At 39.1% G+C, this 21887-nt stretch overlaps 1 protein-coding gene across 4 annotated transcripts in view; it reads left to right on the forward strand.

Annotated features, from left to right (window-relative positions):
- Positions 1-21887, forward strand: part of CDH8 (cadherin 8) — a 324252-nt gene that overhangs the window by 1685 nt on the left and 300680 nt on the right. For 3 of the 4 annotated variants that reach the window (XM_019755067.3, XM_074314784.2, XM_019755057.3), the window contains exon 2: positions 13116-13566. In XM_019755067.3, coding sequence (XP_019610626.2) covers positions 13288-13566 — 279 coding nt within the window. In that variant the 5' untranslated portion in view covers positions 13116-13287. Of the gene's footprint in view, positions 1-194; positions 397-13115; positions 13567-21887 lie in introns of those variants that run through there. The other variant, XM_019755036.3, reaches the window with a different exon arrangement.

The raw sequence follows: 21887 nt of genomic DNA on the forward strand, positions 1-21887 counted from the left end.
AGAGCCTGCGGGAAGTCAAGGACTAGCCCTTTGCCTCCGCGAAAGGAGATGGCAGCTGTTTGCTTGGGTTGCTAAATGTAAGAAATCAAACAACATTAATTGTTTATCGTTGCAAACGCACAACATTAGTCTGCAATGCAAAATCAGGCTGGCAGCTGCTCACTTCAGCTCCAGTTAAAGGCTGTAGCTTATAACCGAGCATGCAGGAGGGAGAAAGGGTCCTTTCAACTTTACCACCCTTTCTTGAAGATTCCACAAGAGTTTCCTCTTTAAGAAGCTTGAGCAGTCAGTCCCTTAGCGCGTCCGAGCTGATAATCAGATCAGCCGCCTGCTTTCTTTCACTGGGCTTCACGGTATTTGTGGGCTGACAATGGGAAGGAGGGGACACAGGAGAAGGTAGGCAAGTGCACTGTCCTCTTGCATCGGGTACCGTCGCCGAGCCCAGGGGAGGGATTGGGGTTGATGGGGGCGGTTTGGAAGCGTCTGTCCTCTTTACAACACTCCTGACAGCCATTTCAATGGTTAACAGCCATTCCTGGGCTGTCACCTCCGGCTTCATTATAGGAGCTTTTCAACTGGAAAACTATATGTGGGAAAGAGATATTTATGTAAGATTCGCGAGTGGGATTTTCCATTCATTCAACCTCGCGGCTGTACCTCACTGCATGCAAAATGAGCCCTATCCGTCATGCGAAACACAACTGAAATTCCTGCCTGGCTACTGCCTTTCATCAGCTATGTCCACTTTTGCAGGGGTTTTGTCTGGATTGTGTGTGTGTGTGTGTGTGTGTGTGAGAGAGAGAGAGAGAGAGAGAGAGAGAGAGAGAGAGAGAGAGAGAGAGAGAGAGAGAGAGAGAGAGAGAGAGGTGGAGGTGGAGGGAGAGAGATTTCCTTACGGAGAGGCCTGATACATTTGAAGGATGTTCACTGAGGGCTACATTTTTTTTTTCTGCTCAAAGGGAGTTCTCCATAATCATCACGTCCAGACATGTTTTCCCACTTCCCTGAAATCTGTGGCTGAAAAAAAACTGTAGGGCTGTTCCTCTTATTAAATAATACAACTACTGATAATGTGCTGCAATTCGGCTTTAGCAGAATTGAAGCTCCCCATTGCATAGGCATCCCATGCTGGAGCAGTCGCAGGGTTCTAACCCGCCTTTGAGATATATGGGGTGTGCGTGTGTGTGTGTGTGTGTGTGTGTGTGTCTGTGTGTGTGTGTGTTTCTAGCTCTGAAGAGGGCTTGGAGTTGAGAAAAATCTGTTCTGAAAAGAGAGAACACTCCGGGGAGTGCTTCATTCAAGGCTGTTCAGTGGCAGGTCGTCTTCCTAATTATGTTCCTCACACCACCCAAATGACTGTCAGGGTATCCTGTAACCATCCCAAACAGGCCAGATGTTTTAGAGGCATGGGATGGTGTTTTTTGAAATCAGTGCTGTAATGCTGTCGCTCAAACTTTTTAATCTTTCTCTCCTGCAACCTGGACCTTGTATTTCCCATTATTAATTACACTTAAAAATCAGTTCTTCTGTTTTACAATCTACAGTCTCCTAAAACTCTCAAGACTCCAGATAGATAAATCTCTCCACCCAAGACTTCTAACATTTTTTTTGGGGGGGTGGGGGGAGGGAGGGGACTAATGGTTGTATGTTTGGCATTTGGGATGTATTTTGTGAGCTCTTGAGGGTGTTATGAACTTAGCTGCAGAACAATGTTATATCAGCCCTCACTTGAATAGGAGCTTCATTTGCCTGCCACACATATATCAGCTCTAACGGGAAGGGACTCTTTAACCAGAAAAATAACTTTATTTGGGTATTATATAGAACTTTGATCAAGGCAGCAGTCATCCAAAGCAACCCCTAAATTTAGCACGGGACATACTTTAAATAGTCAGTGGTGATATGCTTGATGTGAAAAACCAAACCAACAACCTATATGACACGCTCCACAGGATGGAATAGACCACTTGGGAAGGCTTTTGTAGAGGCTGTTATATAAATATACTCCTGGTGCAACGTTTCCTTGTAAACTATGCACAGATTTAAGGCCTGATACTCCTGGTGAGTGGGGAACATCAGATTGTTGGAGCAAAGCAAGGAAACTCCAAAGAACGGGGGTATAATGATTCTATTCAAGAAACTGTACCTCAGGGCTTTGCTTTCCAGGTTCCTTTCACTGTTTATTGGTTAGGAAAAAGGAACAAGCACATCTAGAAAAGTTAGACTCCACGCTTCATCAGCTGTTTGGAAAACCTTATTATTATAAGTAAATCAATGCTTTAAAGAAAATAAAAATCATTAGCTTCGTTTTTCTACTCAAGGTGGCACACCTTACAGCTTTATTTACATTCCAATTTGAGCAAATTTTCCATGCAAAGCCTTCAGAAGCTTTTCGTGGGTAAAATGACATTCAATTTATATTTCCAACCACACTTTTCTGCTCCATCAGCAAAGTTTTTTTGTTTGACAACATCAAAGATCACGCATAATCATAGTCACTTTTTAATTATCGATGCAATATAAGGTGCCAAGACTTTCTTGGTAAAATATTGTGCTCACTGGTATTGCTGGTATTGGTTGCAGTCATTTTATATTTCTTACAATGTTATTCAGAGAAGCAGGAAGAAAATGCAGTTTTTTCTTTGTTTTCAGCACTGTTGTCATTCACAGCTGAAATGGACTAACTTTGCCTTTTAGTTTAGGAAAATACACAACTTTGGTGTATGATACACCCCCTACTGAGTATAGAATTAAACCAATGTTGATTCTTGTGTTCTGCATTATGTGTTGTTCACACACACACACACACACACACACACACACAGCTTAAGTCTAGAGAACCTGAAAATGTGTCCAGATAATTAACTCATTTATTGGTTCAAGTATCAGATTTTTATCATGTTCCTTTTGCCATTTCATCTGCCTTAGATTATTTGATTTGCCCTCCTGGCTTCTCGGAAATGTGTATTGACCAATTTTTGTTTGTTTGTTTCAATATATCTGTTTGTGGCGTGGGAACATTTGTTTCCAGAATCTCATAAATGTGTACTTGTGAAATGGAATAATATTTTGATGGACCAACGCCGTCATATGATTTAGTGGAGCTTAATTAACCCAAGAGCTATTAGTCCTCTCTCATTTCATTCCCATGGAGGTTGTGATGAGCAATAGATTTCTGCTGAACTCTTGGTTCCTGCCTCTGGAACCCGCTTCAGATGTAACCATGAGGAGAAAATTAGTTGAACCTGGCAACTTCAAAAGGTCAGAAAAGAAATAAGTTCAAGGGATGCCATTTAGCTGCTTCTCCCATATGTTGCTGCAAACTCTGTCTCCACTGCACTTTATGGCAAAGCACCAGGCCCAGGACTGTTTCCTTTTTCTATCATGTCCCAAGCTTTTATTTCCTGAGTTTTAAATGTCATGTGTCATAAATATCATCTATCTTTTTGCTTTTAGAAGTCTTTTTTTTAAATTCTATTAGTAGGTATATAGATATAGATATAGATATAGATATGATTTCCTGTATCTCTTTGGAAAGCATCATAAAAGAATAACACTTGTATTTAGAACCTCAAACACTTTCCTTCTCTACTCTCACTGCCAAAGACAATTGTAAATGTTAGAATGATGGTTGGTTGAGGGTTAAGGGCAGAATAAGTACCTGGTAAACAATTATTTAATGTATTAATAGTTAACAAAGACTGCCCTCCCTACCTTCACTAGCAATTCTCAGTGAACGGCAGAGCAGGACACAGTCATAACCAGAATCTAACATTGTGACGATCTACCTCGATTTTCTCCACAGAAATTTCATAAATCATCCTCAGTTTATTTTTAGACACAGATTTTCTCTTTTAAAAAAAATCAATTGTATTCATGTTCCACAAAGCATATTTTTTCTCCCTTGATATCATTTTTTAAAAATTATATGGGAATAGAAAAATGACATAATTCAGCTTTGTAAAAATGAGAATGCCTGCAAACTTAGATTTGCATCAAGAAGGCTATTACACGATATGTGATGCAAAGTTATGTTTTATTGGGGAAAAATGCTGTAATTATGGAAGCGTTGTATGTGTAACCCAGTGTCTGTACCATTTTCCTGCTGGGAATGTATAAGAAAATCACCAAGAAAGAACTTACTTCTTCTCTTCCTCCTTTACTCCCTCCCTCTCTTCTTCCTTTAATATATTTTGTACTTAAATGGAACAATTCGCATTAACTTCATGTGACTTTCAAGTGTGAGTGTCTTAGAAGACAATTCTATACTCCTGTATATTGATTTTAATCAGCAAGATACCTAGTCCTCACATATACACACACGAAAAAAAAATGTATATCCCATTGTAAGGTGCAGTAAAATATCTACAGATATTTTAAGCAAATTGAATGTCTTACAAAAGAATATTAAATGAAATCTCCTTAATCCTTTCTATGTATATCATTAAGTGAAAATATTATCATAGTATATTCACATTCTATTAGCAGCAAGAATAATATTACCTACTCATTGATTCGTTCTAAATAAATTAATGCATAAAATATGATTATTTGATTCCTGATGTGACACAACATACAAAATGTAGATGGAAAGTGATATAAATATCATAAGGGGATGCCTTTCTTCTTGTTTATGCAACCTCATCTCCAAAATTTGATGTAAAAATTATAAGAGCACATTCCATTTCATTAGTCTATTGCCATTTCAGCTTAACAAGCAGAATTTAACTTTTCTGTATCTGAGTAGGCCCATCTTCAAAATGGGCATGCTCCGAAATGAGAAAAATAAATCCATACCTATTTTTGTTATAGTAAAACACTTGTCTTTGAGTTTCACTAACATATAGTAGCTGACGATAGTATACTTATTTTAGAATCTGTATAAGCAATTTAGTTCGTTTTCATGAACTATATATTCTCAGTGATATCTCAATATTATTTTTGTCAAGTGAAGGCTTGCTGTCTGACAGTCTACTTTTCTACCATCGGTGTCCGTAGTAGTTCATGGTAACCGTGTCAGTAGGTGGTTTTTTAGGCTATTAAGTCTTTGAGACATGAAAGAATGACAGAAAGGTGCACTTGCAAGGGTGGTTACTACACAGTCTAATCTAATTGGCAGAATCTTTACTTCTTATGCTGGGAGACTTGGCTGCATTTCAGTTTCAGTATTATAGACTGTAGCCCCAGTGATGGGATATAACTGATTTTAACCGTTTTCACATTTCTTAAGCAAGAAGGGAGAGCTTCTGGTTTCTAACTATCATCCGTGGTTCTAAAATTCCTTGAAATCAATGGAAAAAATTTTGTTAGATATTTTTGGAAGAAGACATTACCTGAACCCAATTTCTAACTAGCGTTTTCATATCTGAGCTCCCTTATGAAAAGTGTTTAGATATTACTTTGGCCTCATCTTTGAATTGATAGGAACTCCCTACTTGGACCAATTTCATAAAAATATAGATGATTATGAAATGCAATGGAATTTTTCTTGTAGAAAAAAAGTACCAGGTCATGTTTGTCAACAAATGGTTACAATGTGATTGAAAGTAAATAGCTCCAGTGTAGATAGATGTCTATTGCTTATACTTTGCCCTCTGGGGAAAAAATAATGATGGGTGATGGCATGTCTTCTATCGAAAAGAGAGACATGGTTGACGGGGGTAAAGGGGGTAAAACTACTCCTGTTCAAGGCCTAATAAAACCATATGAAGTCATTCATTATATGTTAGCTGTGGGTAAGGAAAGCTATTTATGAAATGCTATTTCATTTATATACAACTTGGTTGATGCCATTTTTTAGAAAATCAAGTGTTGGAAAAGATTATTTTATTACCTGTCTACATAGAATACAGGAATTTTCCCTAGTGATGTACACAACAAAAAATTGAAATACAATGAACACAGGACAAAGAAAGAGTGGAGAAAGGGGCCGACCATTCCACATTCGTAGGTGGTAGTTTTAATAGGCAAGAGAACTTACATAGGATGCTTGTCTTGGGAAACCACAGGATGAGTACATTTCCACACCTACCTGGGAGAAGCTTAAAAGTTTACCTAGAGGCCCCAGCAGGGTTCAGTATGTATTCAGTTCATGTATTCAGTTCAGTTCTTAATGACACATTGCTCTGTCAAGGCTGCATTCTTGAAGTGGCTGGTAGTGCAGGAACAGTGGGCAGAATGTACAGTCTTAAGACAGGGAGGGGGAAAAAGCCTCCTCCAATTACCCAGGTCCAGCTCAAGGGTCAGCCGGTATCTTCTCTGTGACCTCCTCCAACAAAGGGCTGGCACAAATTGTTTTCACTCATTAGGTCTTTGACTATTCAATGTTGAGCAGGTGATGTAAAGACAGCAAAAGATGTTTATTTTAAATGGAGAAGGAAGGGGTTTAGAATAGACTTGAAAATGGCTTTCTGGCACTACGCTGTCTTTAATTAGCAAGATAAGTGTGGGTCTTATACTCATCTTTTGGAGATGATCTCAATACAGTTCTTTCTTTAGCAAATCCAAGAGAATAGATTCATCTTTTATATTAGGTTGGTGAGAAAGGAATTGCAGTTTAAAAGGTTAAAAGTAATTGTAAAAACCTCAATAACTTTTGCACCAACCTAAGAGCTAACTAACTGTATGATTCTAAGAAAGTTTGTTGTTGTTGTTGTCTTATAAATAAACGTCTGGGTTTATAATGCTATTACAAAGGACCTTATTTTGACCTTCCTGGCTTTGTCATAGACCTAGTCAATTCATTCTGAAATGTCTATAACTGATGGAGAAGCTTCTATGAGAAGAACAAAGTTCTGACTCCATCTTAGGAAAGGAGAAATATTTATTTTATTTATTTTAACCACTAATTATAGAACTTAAAGAAACTAATGCTTTCCGTAGAAAGAGAATAGCATGTCAATAACAGAGCAAAATGGATTTGGCAGGTATTATTTGGGTAAATGATATGCTTTTGGGTAGTTAGACAGCTGGTTAAGTGCATGGTCTGGTGCCAAAGAAAGATAACCAGAAGAGTTGCAGTTGAGGGGAGAGATAAACAGATACGTGTGTGTGTGTGTGTGTGTGTGTGTGTGTACATAAAAAAATTTAGAATCCTATTCTGCCCAGGGAATCTGGACAGGGAATTCTGAAGGCTTTAGGAAAGATGATTTATGCGTATTATTCATATTTGGACACGTGCATGTATCGTTCCTCTCTAAGATCCAAAAACCATCCCTACCTGTCCTGCTCTAGTCACCCAGCGCTTGGCGTGAATTGCTCTGGGCCACATGCTGAATCACATACCCTGTGTTCCTGAAATACCACTTTGAATTCAATGTGCATTTACCTGTTTTGAAGCAGCCTGCTAATGGCTCTAAATTCAAGGTCAGAAACATTTTTAATAGAAACTCTCCGGTCTTGTGTGTCATTTTTGCTTCCATGAAATATTGTGGCCACTAAGCCCAGTGGATAATAAAAGCATAATTTCCTGTCAACCACAATAATCTGTTGGATTGAATCCTAAAGTGTCTGTAAAAGCCTGTTTCTATTTTAGATGTCACCTATGGTGTGTGGCTTATCATTTGGAACTTTAAACTATGCTGTTTACAAAATCGATGGTGCAGTATATTTTTGCATAATGACAACATATTTGAGAATTGACCCGAGTTCACCTTAAAAAAATGTTGGGGGTCAGCAGAGTGACATCCAGGTTGTAATCAAAACTATCTCTAAAATGTGAGTGTGAATGAAAAGTTGGGCTGTGAGTTTCTTAACCAAGAGAAGATATCTTCTTATTGGGGGGGGAGGGGGAATTCTAAAGACTTTTTTATTTGTAAGAATTCCAGAGAGACTGTAAAATCTCTTTATCTCCCTCTCTGGGCATAAATCAATGCAGCAACATTATAATCAAGTGGATTGCTTGGCCAGACATACGTATTGTGGTTGGAAAATCTAAAAATAAATTGATTTTTTTTTTTTTTTACCCAAGCTTTACAACCTTGCTCAATTTCTTCTTCCTTGCACCAAATTAAGCAATCTGTGTACACAGTTACTATTCACAATGTTTATTAGTTCTGATAACAGTGACATAATTTTTGGTTGCATCTCAAACATTCCTATAAAGCTATTTTCTGATTATCAAGAGGGCCAATACTAGCTCTGCCTGTGGCAGGGGTGCAAGCATATAAATAGTATGGTTCTAATTGTCACAGGAGAATCCCATTTCTCTCGAAGTGGCGGACTTTGTTGAAGTGAAGACCAAATCTCATCACCCCCAGTGAAGGCACCAGTCAGCCAGACAGTTTTCCCAGTGTCACTACTAATGTCGACATGGAATGGGGGAAGAATTTTATGACGTCATGCAAAATCCCACATGTTTGTACACTCCAGTGTCTGATATGTGTATGTGGTCCTGTAGACACATGATAGTCAGTAATTTAAGGGCAAGGCATTAGATGGCACTGAGCAGGAAGTAACTGCCCACCATAACCATCATTGAGTCCCTCGGGTCATCTTAAAGACATGTTCGGAGTTGGGAGCTGGTCTATTCTCTGGAACCCCTGGCTTCTCAAACTCTGGTTCTCAAATTGGCAGCGTCTGTGTTGCAGGGGGGATGAGGAGAAATGCAGTCTCACAGGCCCCACCTGGTTTACGGGCCAGAATCCACTTTTGAGAAAGAGTAAGAGGTGACTTGTATATATATATATGTAAAAATTTAAGAAGCGTTCTCTTCCACCCAGGGGTATCCTGGAGGTAACTCTTACTTGGCTTATCAAAGCTGATTGTTAAATTTTCAGGAACTGTCCTAGAGTAGGTTAAGGTCACGTGAAGCTTGTAATTGGTCACGGTGGAAATATTTGTATCATGGAAATCAGAAATTGGGTATTCTTTTTTTTTTTCTTTTCTTTTCGAGAGCTACTTGTTAAATATGTCGCAGTACACCCTCACCTCTAACGGTTGCTGGTCTTTTCAACGGAAGGGAAACAGCTTTGACAGTATCTATTTAAGTAAAATAAAACATTGTTTAACATATCAACTCTCTGTTCCTCAGTTTGCTTATCTCTAAAAGGGGCACGATGATAACAGAGTAATAATACTTATATCATAGGGTTATTTTGAAGAGTATCTAAAAATATATAGAGAAAATGTATGTATATATACATATGTTGTCTTCCGTGATGGTTTACTATATCCATACATACAGTGTGTGTGTATGTGAGTGTGTATAATCCTTCTTGATGATTTCATATTACCCAAACAATTTGTAAGTATTCACTTTTATCTTTTTGTGGAAAAAAACTATTGGTTTTCCATTATTAAATAAATATTTTAAAAACTGCAACTGTTTCAGTAATTATAAAGTAATAGTACAAGCAGTTCAAGAATATGGCCGAATTTGAATAGGGTACATGAGTGTTTCAGGCGCTGGAAGCTTTGCAGAGGGAAGTAGTAGGAATGATCAGCACCTAAGAAGAAGGGTTTCCACAGAGTCGGGCCAGTTTCTCCCTGGAGCTCTGCCAGAGTTCTGCCACCGACTGTGGCACATTGCCAAGTCACTCCTCCTTTCTCTTGAAAAATGAAGAGTTGGGTCATAAGAGCACGCATCTGTCTCCCATTCCCTCTCCACGGGAGGGCATGTATTTTAATATCCCCAAAGCTTCAATGAGACCAAACATGCTCTTTTCACAGAGGACTGGCAGAGATGAAGGCACCCTATTTGCCATGAAGTCTGTAGTGGCTATGACTAGGATGAGTTTGGTAGGTAGGGGGAAGACGCCATGATTGTGGATTGAATGAGCTAGTAAGTAATAGTTTGAAAAACGCTAGGTACAGGTTCATTCAGAGATCCTGGATTAGTTGGTGGTCTTGTTCCTGTCCATTGCTTGACTTACATGTTGTTTCACACCTACCCCTCCCCAGGTGGGTAATCCCTTCTCACCATTTAGATGACACTTCCTCCAGGAAGCCTTCTTTGATGCTGTCAAGACGTGTGGCATACCCATCACTCTGTATTCTGTAACTTCTTAGACTGTGTTTCACTAAACATTATAAGTACATATTTCTTAGTCTTTACCTTTTAGACTCTGCTTCCTGAAGATAAGAGCTCTAACCTGTTTGCCTTTCTATTTCTGGAACCAGACACACAGTATATGCTCATGAAATATTTATATGCTGAGAGTGGGGGCTGTGGGAAGAAAGAGAATTTGGGAGTGAGATTACCTAGATTCAAATAATAGTCTGCTTTTTATTGCAGGTGTTCTTTGGGTAAGTCATTTGATTATGATTTGGTTATCCTGTGCCGCAGTTTTGAACAATACAGTGTAAGGCATAGTAAGCTTTATCTAAATGTAAGATATTATATTAATGGATAGTGTTTTGGGCTCTGAATATAAGTATTTATTCATGTCTTCATACTAACAAATGAAGCTGTGTCATCGTATAAAACTGTTTCAGGGTCTATTATTACTTTTTACCTGATTCTGGCGAGTTCAGGTAGGACAGCAATCGTGTCGCATTTCGTTCTGAGTGCCACTTGGTCGTTTCATCCAAGAAATGTCTATTACACATTTAAATTGGGATTAAATGTCCCTGTCCCAGAATCATTAACAACACAGCAGATGCCAGAGTATCCTTGCAGAGTATTTGGCACAATTTAAGAATAACCATACGCTCTGGCCTTTCTTCAATGCTTTAGCAAGATTATCTCTTTGAATATTCCCACTGAACCTGTTAGGTATAGGTATTATTATACTTGGTGTCATTGACTGGTCCGCAGTTGTAGAACTGGTAAGTATAGTGCTTCAACTAGAATTCAAACCCCAGGCAGGCTGATGCTGGAGGAAACTTACAACCCTCTCATGGTTCTCCTCTCTGGCACTCAGGCAATGAAGGATGGCATACACGTGCTCTATGGCCTGTCAGGGAGCAGGGTATATTTGTGGAGAGTAAGTCTCTGCCCTGAGCAGTGTTTAGGCTGAGGCTCTATGACTAAAATGAGCCTCACCTTTGGTGTAATAGGTACCACCCCTTTCCTCATTGGTACCATCCTCATCCTCCCGCAAACCACCTTAGGGCAGAGTTTTTGTTTTTAACTTTTTAAAGTTTATTTTTCAATTACAGTTGGCATTCAGTATTATTTTATATTAATGTCAGGTGTCTACCATAGTGGTTAGACATTTATATAACCTGCAAAGGATCCCCCCACCCGCCACCACACATTGCCATAGTACTGACTATATCCCCTGTTCTGTACTTCACATCCCCATGACTAGTTTGACTTTTGACTGCTTTTGTGTGTGACTCTTGTGCTTTGCTTATTCCCACTGCAGAGGTCACACAGTGTAACACTTTGTTCATTCATTTAACTTTTTTTTACCAGAGGCTCTCGAGGGGAGGGACCGTGTCAATACCATCCTCATAGTTTAGTGAGTGTCCCCCATGTTCTGGCTGCTTTACGGGTGTCTTGTTTCTGAGTGTCACTACTGCCTGGAAACTAGGCGTTATCATCATCCTTTTGCAGAAGATAAAAACTGAAGCTCAGAGAACTTCAGTATCTCGTCTATCATTACAGCCGGTGAGCTGGGATTCAGACTCAGGTCTTTCTGCCTCCACCACTTTCGCTGCAGCAGACCATAATAATTCTTAGCACTGTCCCCGCTCCCGTGTCTAGGAGAGCGCATAGCCCACGATGGACATGTTATATAGATGCTATCTATGAAAATTAGTGGACTGGCAATTCACAAGGATATTAATATTTTGAGGTCTCTTATAAAGACCTTTTGAATTTAGTTTTGAATAGGAAGCCTGCAAAGGTCTGCTCTCACACTGGGATGAGAGAGGGTCTTAATGGAAATCTGCTTTACAGGAAAGCTTGACTTTCCTGAGTGGGCTGCCATTCTAGGGAGAGTAGAGGACATTGTTCTGAGTTGGATCCCTACCGAAAGCTTTTCTTCTCTTCAGTTTCCCAAACACCTGCTGCTTGCAGGGGCTCCCGTGTTCACTCATCAAGGTGGGGATGTTTTTGAGGGACTCTTTTGAGTCCTAGTGACAGGTGCAGCAATCCCCCTGGCCATCTTGTTAGATCAGATCCTGCCTGCTTTTGCAGCAGGACCTAGGTCTGCCCCTTTCAACTGGCTTCTCTCAGGCCACCCACTAGCACAGTTAATGTTAATGACTCTTGCTTTCCCATTCTGAGCCAGAAGAGAACCAAGAACCTAGAGGTGAAAGGTGCCCTGCCTTTCACGGATTCCCTGAGCTAAACTGTTCTCACCAGTGTCCTGAGGAATTATTTTCCCATTTAATTTAATTCAGCAAGGCTTCTCTCTGGGATGTGCAGGGAACATTACTTCTTTAGAAATAATTTTTTTGAGAGGGAAGAAACACGGTTTGCCATGCTGAGGGTAAGCAAAAAATGTATTTGACACCTCAGGTAATGGGGATTTTTTTTTGCCCATCCCTTTCTGAATCGCTTCAATTGAAAATTGTATTGTTACCGTATTTCCTTCCCAAAGGAGCTTTTCATAATTTAAATCTCCTGTTCACCTGTACATTTACAATGGGAGTCCTGACACTGTCCTGATTATAGCATACAGGCCGGACATTACAGAATTTCTCTCTGGGAGCATACTAATTGCATTCATTCATTATTAGCATCCTGGTGGGGAATTGCATTCTGCACCCTGAACTCAATGATCCCTTCTGATGGGTTGTGGCAGCTAAGACTGTAAAAAATTGGGGCCATTTTCCTCCCCATTCTCATTCGGACATTAAAAAAAAAGAGTACTCATTAAAGGCTAGTTCCTTTCCACGGTTCAGCACAAAGTGAACTAGAACCCATCTTTAAACTGGTAAAGAAAGACACAAAGAGAGAGAGGGAGGGAGAGAGCGAGGGAGGGAATTTATATTACTGTACTTGAAGCAGTTTTTGATAACATAGACACAACATTAACACTAAAATCTAAATAAACTTTAAAAAATAAAAGGACCTATTATCTTTCTTGTTCTGATACCTCAGATCTACTTTTTTAACTGAAGATTTTTTGGAAAATGTATACTGTTGTCCATTTACCTGATTTTGAAAAGTGTTTCAGTGGACTTTTATCTTTCTTCCTTTTTCTTTTTTTTCTTTTCTGCAGGACATTTCAATGAAAAGGAAAGCCTCTGGATCTTGTTCTTAGAAAAACTGTTTAGATGATGTCTGTTTCCTGTGCTGCAGACACGTGGCAGACCTGTAAGTAAATGCTCGGCTGTGCATGATGAATTGGATGGCTGCAGACCGGAGGCAAAAAAAGTAATTGTCTCATTTTCATGGTGATTTGCTTAACTGGTGGGACCATGCCAGAACGGCTAGCGGAAATGCTCTTGGATCTCTGGACTCCATTAATAATATTATGGATCACTGTCCCCCCTTGCATTCACGCGGCTCCGATGAATCAGTCTCAAGTGTTAATGAGTGGATCCCGTTTGGAACTAAACAGGCTGAGTGAAGAACAGCGAGTTTTGAACCGCTCCAAAAGAGGCTGGGTTTGGAATCAAATGTTTGTCCTGGAAGAGTTTTCTGGACCTGAACCGATTCTTGTTGGGCGGGTAAGCTTCGTGTGTTTTTTAAGATCTCAATTTCAGGATCTGTTTCTTGTCTTTAGATCTTAACGTCAGACTTGTCACAGTTGTTACCACACTTTGCTGTAAGTACTTTTGGCCAGATGGTGGGTTAGTTTACCTATTGGTTTCTTTCGGAATATGAAAAATCTCGTGGTAACACTTTTAAATGCAGACAGACTGCTCTTCTGAGGAAAGCTCATCTCCCCACCCCTTCCACCATCATAAATACGGTAACACTTGTGTGATGCATACACAAACAAGTGTGTTTTTTTCCGCATTTCGTACAAGAAACCTATATGCCAAACCTTTTCTCTCTAAGCTTATGGTGCATTTTTTTCTCATTTTGGATTTATACCGCCTTGATTCCTAAAATGTTATTTTATTTAGAGGCCATGTTTCTCCGATTTCAGGTAGATCTTTTTTCTCCCTTTTTGTTTGTTTCTTTTCTTTCTTTCTCTCTGTTTTTTTTTTTTTTGGTTTGTTATTTCAATCTCTAACCAAGGATGATGAAAAAAGGGAAATTCTTGGTGTGGATGCTTAACAGGGCTTTGTACCATAATCAGTAAACTTGGCAATAAGAAACTAATTCATTCATTGTCCAAGGGAATCAAATGCATAGAATCAAAATTTTAACATAACGGTGCATGTGTGTGCAGGTGTTAAACTGGATTTACATTTGTTTTATTGTTGTTGGCAGCCTAGACAAATGTTCCTTGTGTAGATAAGTCACACTGTAGGTTGCTGGAGACCATACCCGCTTATTCTTCAGAACTGTTCATAAGCTTCTGTTAATTTTGACACACACCATCATCTAGGTAGAATTGCAGCTATGAGCCTGGCATTACTGATTTTCCTACATCATATTCAGAAGTGAATCATGCCAATATTATTCGTTTCCCAAATGCAGGATTGAAAAGAAAAAAAAAAAAAAGAAGGGAGTAAAATGTTGATATTCACGTCTTGAGTTAACTCTGCATGTCCCTGGGACCTTCTGATTGCTTTCCCGCTTCTGCTTTGCAAAGGACTTTGAGCCTCTCCAAGGATTATCTTTTCTCATTTCATGTAATTCTGCTTTGACAAAGGAAACCTGGATAAGGCAATATGAATCATTCAAAGGATACTTACTAAGCCCTTTCTATGTGTCAGACACTCTCGTAGGCACACGTGGGGGCGTATCAATGAACAAAACAATGACTCCCGCCTTCAAGAAACTCACATGCCAGCCAGCATTGAGTGTTTATTATAAGAGTGTTGAATACTATTATAAAAACACTGTGGGCACAATCCTATTTGCTTCTAACAATAGCTCCTTCCTCCTCGTCCTGTGCGTATGTATTTGTGTATGTATATATGTGTACGTGTATACCATTTTTTCCATAAGTCCAAAATATAAAAATCTCTAATATATACATACATATGTTTTTTGCATGCTTAATGCAAACTTAGGTAGCAGAACTGACTTGAGGCTATTTATAGTTTTAATACATCCCATGACTGTGGCTGTTCATACATTTCCCAGCAGAAATGTTAATGTGTTTGATTACAGGGTGCTATCCCAGACTCTGGGTTACTTACTATACAGTTTGTATACCTTGATGTTTCTAAATGTGAAAACTGCTGAATTCCAAAACACATTTGGCCCAGCGGGTTTTGATGGGCTTCTTCGCCAGCATTATCTTTTTTGTGAGTACAGAAACCGAGACTTAGATGGAATAATAAAGCAAAACAAGATCATAGAGCAAGTAAACGATCTGAGTTTGAATCAGGTTGGAGATTCCCAAAGCCATAATTTTACCCAGCATACATCCTATTACATCTTAGTAACTAGCTACCATGTGTTTAAACCATAATTTGCCCTTAAGAGTTATTGAGTGCTGAGTCTTTAAAATTCCTACTTTCTGGATATTCAGAATTTCTTTAGCCGGGACTAAGACAAGTCATTTCATACCATGTGAAACTCTGGATATACATGTCTACATACGTAATGGATGGATATTTTTTCTTTGTTTTTTCAGTTAATTCTTTATGGGGGTATATCACGTGGATGGTATACTGTAGCATATAAATAAACAAACATGCTATGCCCTGGAGACCTGTCCATTTGTAACCAAATAGAAAAAGTAATTATATGGGGCTTTGTTTTGGACTCACAGAATCCGATGACTCTGTTCACGTCCATTCTTTAACTGACGTAATATAGAGGCAAATGTCCAGGCTTTCAGCATCGTTTGTGACTTAGAAATGCTCAAGAAATCCACGCTTCTTTGAATGACAGAAATGTTGAAATGGCCAAAACGTGCCTGAGTCTTGGTTACTGTTTTTATGAATTAGCTCTTTCCTTGCTCCCTACCTTGGCCAATTCCTAAACAAATGCTAAATCAGAGTTAAACTTGTTTTCTAAAGAACTTTTCTGCACACATTTCCAATCATACATATTTCCTCTTAAAGAAAACTGCTCCTGAATTATTATAGTTTAGCCTTTAAGAATCTTGCGTTGTAACAAAGCCAAAAATACATTTTAGGTGACAGCTTCTGATGACGCGGCAGGCCGAGTGTGGGGATGACCCTTATGTGTGTGTGGGGGGGGGCCCACTGGCGCTTCACAATGTTTTCTCTTTGTGCACACTCGTCCATATCTGACTCTAAACCACTTCATCGCTGAGTTTCTCCCCAGGAACTGGCTGAGAAGCATTAGTTAGTTCTAAACATTCCTGCTTTCTAAAAGGCCCACCTGCGAGTCACCAAGGTGAGGGCTTTGGGCCCCACAGACTGAGTTCAAGCCCAAGGGCAGAGCCAGTTTTTGAACACTTGGCGCCTCAGAGTTTCACATATACCCTCACCTCACCAATTGTCTGCTTTTACTATAGTGGTAGGTAGCTGGATGCAGAGAAAGAACTAAGCCTTAGAGATGGCACTCTCCAGAGGTTAGAAATATTGGCTTTGCCAGTTTCTGGGTGATAACCCTGGGAAAGTTACTAAGACTTCAAGGGTTATACAAATAGGATAAATAAGATCATATAAGAGTAAATGAAATAATATATGCATTGTTCCTACACATAATAATTGTATTCGTGACTGTATTAATCATACAATTGTGTGTGTGTGGGTGTGTGTGTATAGTTGGAGTAGAGGACAAACTGACAGTTACATCAGTAGGTGAGCACAAGAGTCCGGAAGAGCCGTTTCCATTAGCCCAGGTACTCAAGGTGAAGGTGATGTTTAGATATGTATTGAAGGGTGACTGTCACTTAGCCTGTTGAGATAGGGTGGAGTGAGAAATTAGGTGCCCCAGTTGGATAGAAGGGTTTATGCAATGTCATGGGTATAGGGTAGGACTACTGAAGGTCTCCTGGGTTAGAAGTAACATAAGCCTGTATATTTCTTGTTAAATTAAAATGAAGCTGAATGTCATATTTGTAGAGAAAAGCCTTCCCTGTCCCATTCTGTCTAAAAAATAACTATCCTATCTCCAATATTTTGTATCCTTTGACTATGCTTTATTTTTTCTCCTTTCGAAGGATCGTTATCTCACATACTTTATACTTATCTTGTAGATGATTTATCTTCTACCACAATGCAAATTCTACAAAGAAAGGGTTTTTGTCTTCTTTGTTCTTTACTATATATCCCCAGGACCTGCATACAAGAAGGGCTCAGTAAATATTTTTCACAAATAAATGAATGAATAACTCACCTAAGTAATGGAGGAATTTACAAAAGCAATATAAAATCAATCGGATTTAATACAAAGGGCAGTTTTTCAATAAAGGGACCAATGCGTTGCTTTCATTCTCTCTTTCTTCTTGGTATCTTATAGACCAGCTGGGTAGTTTAAACATCGTTTCTATATATTGATTTTAAAAGTCTTTCTCTGAGTTGGTGATAGTGGACAAGTGAATTTGTTAAAATAACTCTCTCTGAGGAGGCTGCAGAGAGAGTCCCTCTTACCAGTGGCACGAAGTAGTGCAGGATAGTGATTTCATTATTTCCAATCCATCAGCAAGCTTATGCTCGTTCTGAGGCCACAAAGGACACCAAATTCACACTTTGTAATTGTGTGGTAAATGACAGAATTATATTTAGGACACACATCCCTATGGAATAGGAAAAAAAAGCAGTATTACAAAATGTGTGGAACATCTATCGATTCTCAGCCCACGTTCCTTTAGCTCTTGTTCTGTGGTGCTGTGATCCTCTGTTCCTCCTGTTGCTTTATTTTGCGAGAAGCCGGTTTGCGGTCCAGGTGGTCAGAGATGCATCATAAATCCTTTCTCTTACATAAACTCCTCTGCTCTCTTCCCTCCCTTCTTCCCTCCTACCTGGGCTTCTGAGCCGTTCCTTATTTGGATATAACTCTCTCACGGGTGATGCCACGTCTATTTATAATTCTCTCCCTCCAAGGCACTGACTCATTTTCTCTTTTTAAATTTGACCTTCTAACCTTCCCTCTTCCCTGTAACTTGGAAATCGTTTGGGTGGCGCTTCATGTGAAGGACACGGGATGCCAAACAATTACACTGTATTATAGTTTACGGTGTCAGTGGCTGGTAAGAAAATTGTACTTGACATGCCATTATTTTTGCAGGCCGTCTGCATGTTAAGCGCACTGGGCTACCTCGCCACAGCCAAATTGTTATCTTCGGCCTTGCGAGAACAATTCACTGTCAGTTCCATGAAGCTTCTGCCTACGCAAACAGAGCCTTGTGCACCAATAATTTGGCAGGAATGCAAGTCAGCATTGCATGTCTCAATCTGGCCAAACAACTAGGCTTGTCTGTCTCTTGCCGAATGTCCTGACTTAAAAACAGCAGGCATCCCAGAGCTGTTGGAAATCTTTTGATGCTGATATAAATAAACGGAGTAATATTAGTCTTGTAAGTCAGCAGAAACCCTAAACACACACACACACACACACACACACACACACACACACACACGCAGTGTATTAGGTGAGTTCGTGCATGAGTCCTTCCCAAGTCATCTCCTACTCAGATCTATCTATAGCCCCAGACTCTCACCTGCTTCATCTCATTCCTTAACAAGGGACCAGATGAGGGTGTAGACAATCTGTGCGTATCTCTGTAGATGCCCTGACAAGTAAATTAGTTCAGACTTCTTACAAGAAGAATCTTACATTTTTTGTCAGTTTTCTTAGGGTCGTCTCCTTGAGGCAGATATTCCCCCAACTTGAAGCAAAATGATAGTAGTCATGTTTGTGGGTGATTAAGTAACCACATTTTTTGAATAAATAGCAATAAGGTAGGCAGAATGAAAACAAACAAACCGAAAAAACACAGAGACTTGATTCCTGTGACACATTTGAAGCCAAAGCTCGTAGGGAAGAACTGGGCAAACAAATGTTGCACAAGTGGAAAGGCTTTCATTGCATATTCACATAGCAGAATAGTCGAAATCATTAAACATTATTAACACTTATAACATAGGAACATGATTGCAACTGAATAAATACTAGAAGCAAGATATAAAATGTGTATAGGATATAATTTAAAAATGCAAGTGTGATATGAACGGAGTACTTGGTTCATATCTATTAAGATATGTATGTACACATAATACATATATATGTATATGTATTTATATGTGTGTATATATATGTGTGTGTGTATATATATATATACACACACACATATATATGGAGAGAGAGAGAGCTAAAAATATAAGATGAATACAAGTCACGTTTGACGTCTGCAATTACAAGAGGTGCTCCAAGTGGTTACCATAAGTATCCAAACACTTCTGATTACGGCGAACTACTACTTGAGCAACGTTGACCAAAGTGTCCACTTGTATACAACTTTTTTCAACATTTACAAAAATAATGAACCCTCATGTACCCATCATCTTAGTCATCCATATTCAACAGTTTTGACCATTCTGCTATTTTTCAATTATCTGACCCCACAAACAATGCCAATGCTCTTTATTTTAAAAATTAATGTGAAGATAATTCGTAATTATAGCTATGACTACTACCTGCTGTTTTTGATGTAAAGATTTCCCCAATTGAAAACATCATAAGATCATTAAAAAACTCCAAGTATGTGATTATAGCTAAAGAATAAATGATATTCATATAACCCATATTAAAAACAAAAAGGATTTAATTCCTGATATTGATTCATATTAATAACTATACCACAAATCAATATAGGGAAAACTGTAAGGTAATATACCAATATATTAAAACGTTTTTCCCTAATAAATGTGATTGGATTAGCAGGTCTTTTTTCTTTATGTTTTTTTGTTTTTTATTTTCTAGGATATGCTATATTATTATATTATAAAACGTAATAAAATGAGAGTAAAATAAATGACAATGTTCTATTGTTCAATCTTCTTAAAATCGTATGCCAGCTATTCCTAGCAAATTCTTGGAGCCAATTATTTAATGTGAAACTCATTTGTATGATACAGTTGGGAGGCCAATCTCATTAATTAATAAATTAAAGTGCTTAGAAACATGTGATCATTTTTATGACACTATGGAGGGAGAAAGAACAGCCAGTCTTATTGCCCTGCTAAATACACATGAAACGACTTTTATTACCATAGAATAGACCACATAATAACCAGAAATGAAGATTTTGTTTTTGGTCTTGAAATGGGAGAGTATGGAAACTTTAAGTAATATAGTCAGCCTGCGTTTTGCTTGTAACCTTTTAATAAAAGAGAATAACCTACAAAAGTTATTTATGGAATTACGTTATTTAAGAACGATAAAAGTTTTACAGCATTCACAGGGTTTCATTTGACCTGACTATGCATATTTTCTTAAGCAGTAGTTTCTGTAACATTTCAGCATTTTTCATCTTATTAAAATAAAATGCATATTATTTCCATTGTAGTTAACTTAAATTCACCCCTCACACCCACACACCTGGACACAATTTGGTCATGTATCCTCTTGTTTCTAAGTTTTTAAGTATTTTGAAATACAGTAAAGACGGTCTTATCAATGTTCAAAATGGATATTCAATTAAGATGTGGCATGTTTTCTCATCAGTACTGGCTTCCTCACCTCACATTTCAGACCATTCAGATGTTATATCTGGGAGGAGAAATATAATACACTGTATTCTTATTACTCAGAGTGAGGGTCTGCAGACCAGCGGCATCACCTGGCAGCTCATTAGAAATACATCATTTCAGTCACTACCTGTAGACCCTGACTTACTGAGTCAGAATCTGCATTTCTAACAGTGTTTCCAGGTAATGCCTCTGCACATTTAAACATTAAAATAAAGACATACATTTTTCAAGAATCAGTCTATCATCCATCAATTACAGGATAGCTTCAGTCATGCTTTTTGCTTTCTCTATTCAGACTGAGTGAATTTTGAAGACCACTCAGTTAAAGAAAAGGGTCCTGGGGGTGGCTGTTTAGAAGATCCCCAGGCAAAGTTTTAGGTAGAAGCCACTGCTCGTTTCATTTGAACCCCACGTGGTAGGGGCAGAGCACCATAGGCTGCAACACCAGTTTGCAGATGAGACTCTCTCCTATTGCAAGTGAGGGTGGAGGCAACAGTCTGCAGATCCCCAAGCTCGATTAGTTAACAGGAACTGTTCCCTGCTCAGATGCATGAACTTCTTTTTTTTTCTTCTGCGTGTATTTACCACAACGCGGCAGATGTGCTCTGAAATCTGCAGAGTATCAAATGTCACTGGGCTTCTGCAGGAGACAATAGCAGAATCCAAATGAGCCTGATCAGAGGGTTGAGGAATATTGGGGGAACAACAGGGACGCTAGATGCATCTTTCTGTTTCTCTCTAATCCTAAAAAAACCCGGCTGTGTTGCATAGACCTGTATTGCTGTGAATATATGGTGAAGACCATGAATTTGATGACATTGTCCAGGGACTTAAAGTGGGGGTAAGGGAGGAGGTTTTCAGGAACCAAAACAAACTGATGATATCTATTAAGCGTTTACTATATGGTAGGCAGCTTATAAAGTTTGCTTGTTCCGTTCTCACAGCAACCCCCTGACGAAGGGGGTCTGTATCCCCATCGCCATATCGGAGAGGGTCACTAATGGGAAGTGTTATTTGCATTAGGGATTACAGGTTAGACAAAGTGAACAAGAGGGGAACCCAGGAGTCAAACCTGGGCATGGTGAGCCCAGACCTTGTTTCAGTCACCATGGCAACATCTCATTTGAACCCCCTGTGGGAGGTGCTCAGTGAACTGGGCTGCTACCCCAGCATGCAGATGAGAAAAGTAAGACTCACTGAAGTAAACCAAGGTATGGCCTCATGACTAGAATGGGAAAGGCTTAGCAAAATTTGAA

This window comes from Rhinolophus sinicus, chromosome 8 (assembly GCF_057876585.1).
Source record: "Rhinolophus sinicus isolate RSI-liver-muscle chromosome 8, RSI-T2T, whole genome shotgun sequence".
In the NCBI taxonomy this organism is placed as follows: Eukaryota; Metazoa; Chordata; class Mammalia; order Chiroptera; family Rhinolophidae; genus Rhinolophus; species Rhinolophus sinicus.